Here is a 6,626-nt window from a genome sequence, read left to right on the forward strand (position 1 = left end):
TGGCGTGGTACGGGGTCCTGGCCAGGTACGGGTTCCGGTTGTCCTCGGACTTGAGGAAGTACGGGAGCACCTCCTCGTAACTCCAACCTTTGTTGCCCAGTCTGGCCCAGTTGTCGTAGTCGCGGCTGGAATAATTTGTATCGTGTGTGATACACGCGATGGAAATTTGATTTGGGAAACGTGTTCTCGAAAAATCGAATTTGTTATTAGGTTTTTCTTTATTAGATTTCGTTTCGAGTTGAGTAGTAAGTATGTTTTGGGAGGAGGGGAATTTTTGAAAAATTTTGATGAAGATGGGGAAGAAGTTTTAAATTTTGTGACGATTTTTTAAGAGAAAAATCGATAATTTTATCGAGTTATTGATTTTTTCGAGTTTTTTTCGAAAGAAGATTCGATCACTGAATTACCGATTACCCCGGACATAAACCATGGCGTTCAATACGCTGCTCCCGCCGAGCACTTTTCCCCGTGGCCAGTTGCATCTGTCGCCGATCATTGCGAGGCAATAGGCCGATGAGCTGGGCGGTGAAGTTTGATATTTCCAGTCCATGTCTGATAGTTGGATATAACCAGCCAGTAAAGGGATATCGGAAATTTCATTCTCGTCGCCACCTGCCTCCAAGAGCAACACGGTCCAATTGGATACCTCTGACAATCTCGATGCGACCACTGCACCGGCGCTTCCTCCGCCGACCACTATAAAATCGTACATTCGTAGAAGCTGAAATGAAAATTAGGAATTAATTTTGATTGATTTGTAGTATAATAATAATAATAATATTAATTGCAAATGCATAGGATTCGAGAGAGAAAAGATATGAGTGAAAATGATAAAAATCTATTTATCGACCGTTTCATCTGTTTTATCGACCGTGAGTAACCGTCCGATCGTGGGTTTCTCGAATGAATAATGAAAAAGATCGATTGAATTTAATTAAATTTTAAAATGTAGATTCGATTAAGTAATACGATTGATATAACTTATTCAAATATTTTTGAAAAAGAAATAATTCATTCAAGTGTATTTAATTAGAGATAGAAATTTAAATCAAACCTGTTCCGTATCGAAAGGATGAGATTCTGGATCCTCTTGATTGTATTTGTATATGGTCAAACCGATAGCTATAAGGGGAATCAAAGTGAATCCGAGAATCGATGTAGCACTCAATAAAGTAGTCAATCCTATTGCCATTTTTTTTTTTTTTTTTTTTTTTTATTCCACCTCGTCAACGATGCATCCAATTGCCTATGATCCAATAAGGCAAATTCGATATTAAAAATTTCAAATTATCTGAAATGAAGTGAAATTTTATATGATCAGTATTTATTAATATCGTATCAAGTATCTAAGTAATAAAATCGATTTGATTAAATCCTACTGAAATCAATGAGATGTATATATTATAATGAAATTAATATTTTTTTTTCTACGAAGTCAATATGATATTACATATATCACATGAATGAATATAATATGAATGAAAAAAAATGGATGAATCATATTATAATCATATATCTTTAATTTATTTTTTGCTAATAAACGTTATATTATTATATTTCTTATGGTATTTTTTTATGATAATTAATTAAATTGTTAATTTTGTATTAACAATTCATAAGCAGTTTAATATATAGTTTATATAAATATTTATACGATAATTATATACTAAAATAAAAACATATGTGTATGTAAATATGAAATATTAGTTTCATAATTGATGCAATTAAATCGATGCAAATCATCGAATTAACATATTTTATAATTAAAAAATTTATATATACATCTCACTAAATATTATATACAATAATTGTTATTTAACAAAAATATTAATTCAAGAACAATACATTTAATGCAAAATTAAGAAATTAATTCAAAACTGATTCTTGAATGTCTATCTCGATAAAGAAATAATTTAAATAATTTCGATAATTCGAAATAATTGAATAAAAAATTTAATTACCAGAAAATCTGATCTGTGCCAATATTTTCTTTCTTTCTTTTTTTCTTCTTCTTCTTCACAAAAGTAACGAGAAAAATTCGAAACACATCACTCGACTAATAATACGCGACAAAATTTTTCATAACATAAAAATCACATTATTCGTCGAATCACACGTGAAAAAAATAAAGAATTACACTAGAATTTCACTTCATTACCGACGATGTAACAAATTTCCACCAAATTTCCCTCGTCTCACAACCATTTGCACGATCTTTCCAATCTTCGTACGTACGTAAAAATTTTTTGTAGACTGGCGTGGCTGGCGAGAAAATGAGAGCGAGAAAACACAGCGCTGATTGCCTGAGAGTGAAAATTAATGAAAAATAGGTACAGTCTTTCTCAATACCCAGCCTCGTCTTGACCTTTGTACCGCTAACTTCGTGCTTTTTCTTCTCTCTCTCCCTCTCTCACCATGTTCCTTTGTCAATTGTCATTACGTTTCTTCCTTCCTGGATGATAAGATCGCGAGATGGATCCTCATACGCCATTAGACTTTTTACCTCATTTCTCGATGCTTCGAACAAAAGAAAAATTACTTATGTCAAAATATATTTAATCTTACAATCTTGAAGTAGAAATAATTTTTTTTTATATCATCGATCAAATTAAATTTATTATTTTCTCTTTTCAAAAATTATTCTCAAATATATAATTTATTGTTATTATTATTTCGTTTATTAAACGTTTATTAAAATCAAAGAAATTGTTATGTTATTTTGGTTATTTTTTTTATATTTACTTTGTTTTTTTTTTTTTTTAAATTCGATCAATCGTTATTTGTTAAAATTACTTTAGATAATTCTATCGAATTTTATTATTAGAACCACAAGTGAAAAAAAAAAAAAATTTTCTTCGTATCAACACAAGGATAAATAGCTGGAATTTTTTTTTTTTTTTTTTTTTCTTTGGGGTTTTAAAAAAAAAATTTTAAAAAATTTTTTAAAATTTTTTTTTTAAAACCCCAAAGAAAAAAAAAAAAAATTTTCTTCGGATCAACACAAGGGAAAATAGCTGGAATTTTTTTTTTTTTTTTTTTTCTACTCACCTATCTACATCCACAATCCATCGAGCCAATATCACGCAACGAGATCCCAATCAGCCCAGTTCAATTTTCCTCAATGCCTCATCCGAGCCACCAAAATTTCCTCGGGGGAAAAATGTTATTTCCACGAGTGGCACCGCGCCATTATGGGAACCGTTCCAACGTCCGCCATAAAGGGAACCGAATTCCACCGTGCACCGGAGCATCACGCTTACATTAAAAGTCTCGGCGTGCGCTTGACCTGTCTTTCTCTTTGCTTTCATGGCGGCAGCCGCGCTCGATTTTCGTTTATCGAAGTGTTCGATACTTTCACTCTACTTTTTTTTCTTTTTTCACGATCCACGCTCCGTTAAGGACCACTTCGACGTATCTTTGCGAATAATTCGTTTATAAATATATCGTTTATGACGTCTCGTCGTCTCGTTTCGTATTTCGTATTTTAACGTCAGCCTTCGATCGAAATCTACGGTGAAAGAGATGATCCTCCCGTTAATTCGCGCGATGGACTCAGGATGGCGCTCTCGAGATTGTTCGCGCGCAATGGGAGTTGAGATTATGTTGAGAAGTAGTTAGATTTGTTTTTTTTTCTTGTTGTTGTTGTTAATAATTATAAGAATAATTGGGATAAAATGATTGGTCGTGAGTAAAGTGGTATGTGATTGGATGTTTCATTACTACTCTATTTTTAAATGGTAAAAAATTTTTGGGATTAATTGTATATTTATTCTTTGTTCTGTAATTTAAAATTATAATGTGATTTTTGTAAATCTTTTAACCTTTAATTTTTCAAAAATATGATAAATCAAGGAATATTAAATATTTGGTTTTCGAATAATTTTTAATAATGTAAATTAAACATTGCGAAATTATAAAATATTAGCAAAGGAATTAAGAATATTTATGATGTATATAAATGGCTGATTAATTTTTTTTAAGCAATCCTTTTACATGAATCGGAATCAAAAAGTAGCTAAAGATTCCTTTTTATTATAGTATAAAAATTTTCTTATTCCATAAATTCGTTATAGATTCGTGTTCCAAACTTAGAATTCTTTTATCAAAAAAATTATTGAAATTAATTAAAATTGAATAATATAGAAAATTTTAATTACTAAATCAACTTAAAAAAAACTGCGAAAAAAAATTCCATAAAGACGTGCATTTTTTTTTACATATCAAGTGTTACAATCTTTTTGATTTCATCAGATAATTAATTAAATCGGTGAAATCACGATTTCTCATTGTTGTTAAAATAGAAATATATAGAGTTAGGAAATATAGGAAATATAAAGAATTCATCGTGCGTAATATGAATGTTGTATTTTATAAACGTTCAATGATGTTTTTTTCTTTCGAAACGACAATCGAAAGCAACTTGACGACGCGTATACTCCGGAAACGTATTCACACGTGTACTACTTTTCTTGGATACCTCTATTCAAATAATTACACGCTCTGACTGCGTGTTCTAGATTTGTTTAGTAAATTCATTGTTTTTTAAACGTAAGAAAATTGTGTAAATTTTATAAGATTGTCAACTCGTGATTTGAGAAGGGAATTAACGAATAATGATGCATAAAAAAAAAAGTTATTTCGAAAAATATTCAAAAATCTAAAAATCTGGAAATTTTTATTTGTTTAAAAAATTTCTTAAATTTCATAAATTCTACTAATTATGTTAACAGGATTTTTATATATTTTGTTTATGAAAATACAAAAATACAATATACAACATAATGTAAAAATAGAAATAAAAAGAAAAGATAAAAGTCGTGATCGAAAGAAATGGATGATATTTCAGAATACTTCTTTATCGGTTAAGAAAGATCGACTTTAAATCGACTAATATCCATTTTCACGCATCTTATTATGAATATATGAATATATTTTGTGGAATTTTGTGTCTCAGTGTGTCTGATATATGATTCCAAAAAAAAAAAAAAAAAACAGTATTTTTTTTATCAGCCTTACATTTATTATTTATCGTTCAAAGGTTATTTTATATTTTAATTTCGCATTTTACGGATTTCCAAAGGATTTCAAGCTCGTAAAAATGCACAAACAATTAAATAACAATAATAATTTTTAAAATTTACTCGTTACATTATGAATATCAGTTTCGATGCATTTATAAAAAGAATAAATAAATTGCTGACGCATACACAAATATTGAATTTGTAGATTAACTATTTTTTTATTACCGATTTGACGATGAATTTTAAATTTATATTTTATTGAAATCAACATTTCAAAATAGTGTTTTTTCTTCTTACGAAAAAAAAAGAAAAAGACTTAAGATTCCATTATATTTGCATTACAAATAAATTTCATATTATCATTATAATAAATTTCACTTACACGTTCAATTTGTTCCAATCCCTATTAATTCGTTTCAGTATTCGTGTTAACTCGTGCCAGTTCGTATTAGTTCGTGTCAGTTCGTGTCAGTCCTTACTAGTCCAATCTGTTCCACTTGAGAATTGAGAATGACTCCCGAATTTTTAACAAAGATATTTTGTATGTCCTGAAATCTTCATCCATGACTTCGATTATTCAGAGGTCACTGCATAAAATATGTGGATTTCACATAGTCTACTTTCACGAACGTAAATCACTATGGACTTTATTATTACAATTACAAAAGATGATCGTTTAATTAGCCATTGTTAATGACATTAATCGTGATCATATTTAGACTCTTACCATCTCGCTTCTTGTTACATTAATTGTCGATGGTGTAACTTTTCAAGAGAAATTCATGATTTTGCCTTTTCTCTATTTATATTCTCTTAAATGATATTTTTTTTTCTTTTTCTTTTTTTATTTTTTTTTATTTTTGTTTTTGTTTTTGTTTTTAAACGATCAATTATATAAGTACGTTTCTAAATTTCGTTAAAATTATTTTTATTGCGGAATAACACTTATTTTGCAAGATTTCGAGTTATATAACTTTCTTTATAAACAATTTGCATGAATTGACAAAAAAAAGATGGCCCCGATTTTCGTCTTCGTTCAAAGATAAAATATCTCAACATTTTTAATTTCCTTCTTCAATGATGAATTCAATTTTTTTTTTTCTCAATATAAATATTCATCGTCGTTATTACATTATTTTTCAATAATTAAATCGTGAAAATATATCTCACCATTATAATATATATACATTATTACGATATTTCCTCTTACGAATTTCATCAGTTATTCTCAGTTCAGAAAAGTATTTAAAATGAATAAAAAAAAATATAATGTAGAGTACAAAGAAGAGAGAGAAAAAATGAAACGAAAGAAAAGATAAGATAATAAAAGAAAGTCAAGAGATATTTAAAAAATAATAGAAATCAAATGATCGTGAATATGATTTATCAAATATATTTATACGACATTATTTCAACATTCCATATATGTGAAGTAGCATAAAAAAATTTTATCTAAAAAATCGAGAGGCAGAGAAAATTTCTCATTATCGTTGCGTTAAGTTACATAATGAGTGTACACGTGAAATTTACTTTCATTCGTCTGGGCGAATCAACGCAATGTGTTCAAGGACGTTTAAAAGGTGTGTATATATATATATATATATA

At 28.7% G+C, this 6,626-nt stretch overlaps 2 protein-coding genes across 3 annotated transcripts in view; one reads left to right on the top strand and one right to left on the bottom strand.

Annotated features, from left to right (window-relative positions):
• LOC102679356 (glucose dehydrogenase [FAD, quinone]) overlaps positions 1-1,212 on the bottom strand; it is a 2,643-nt gene extending 1,431 nt beyond the window's left edge. The window contains exons 1-3 of the mRNA XM_031508089.1: positions 1,055-1,212; positions 408-721; positions 1-125 (exon numbers count right to left, since the gene is read on the bottom strand). Of these exons, the coding sequence (XP_031363949.1) occupies positions 1-125; positions 408-721; positions 1,055-1,192 (577 nt within the window). The 5' untranslated portion in view covers positions 1,193-1,212. The remainder of the gene's footprint in view (positions 126-407; positions 722-1,054) is intronic.
• Positions 1-6,626, top strand: part of LOC102679685 (flotillin-2) — a 105,176-nt gene that overhangs the window by 38,748 nt on the left and 59,802 nt on the right. The gene's annotated exons all lie outside the window — the stretch shown is intronic.

Source organism: Apis dorsata, unplaced genomic scaffold (assembly GCF_000469605.1).
Source record: "Apis dorsata unplaced genomic scaffold, Apis dorsata 1.3 scaffold_74, whole genome shotgun sequence".
In the NCBI taxonomy this organism is placed as follows: Eukaryota; Metazoa; Arthropoda; class Insecta; order Hymenoptera; family Apidae; genus Apis; species Apis dorsata.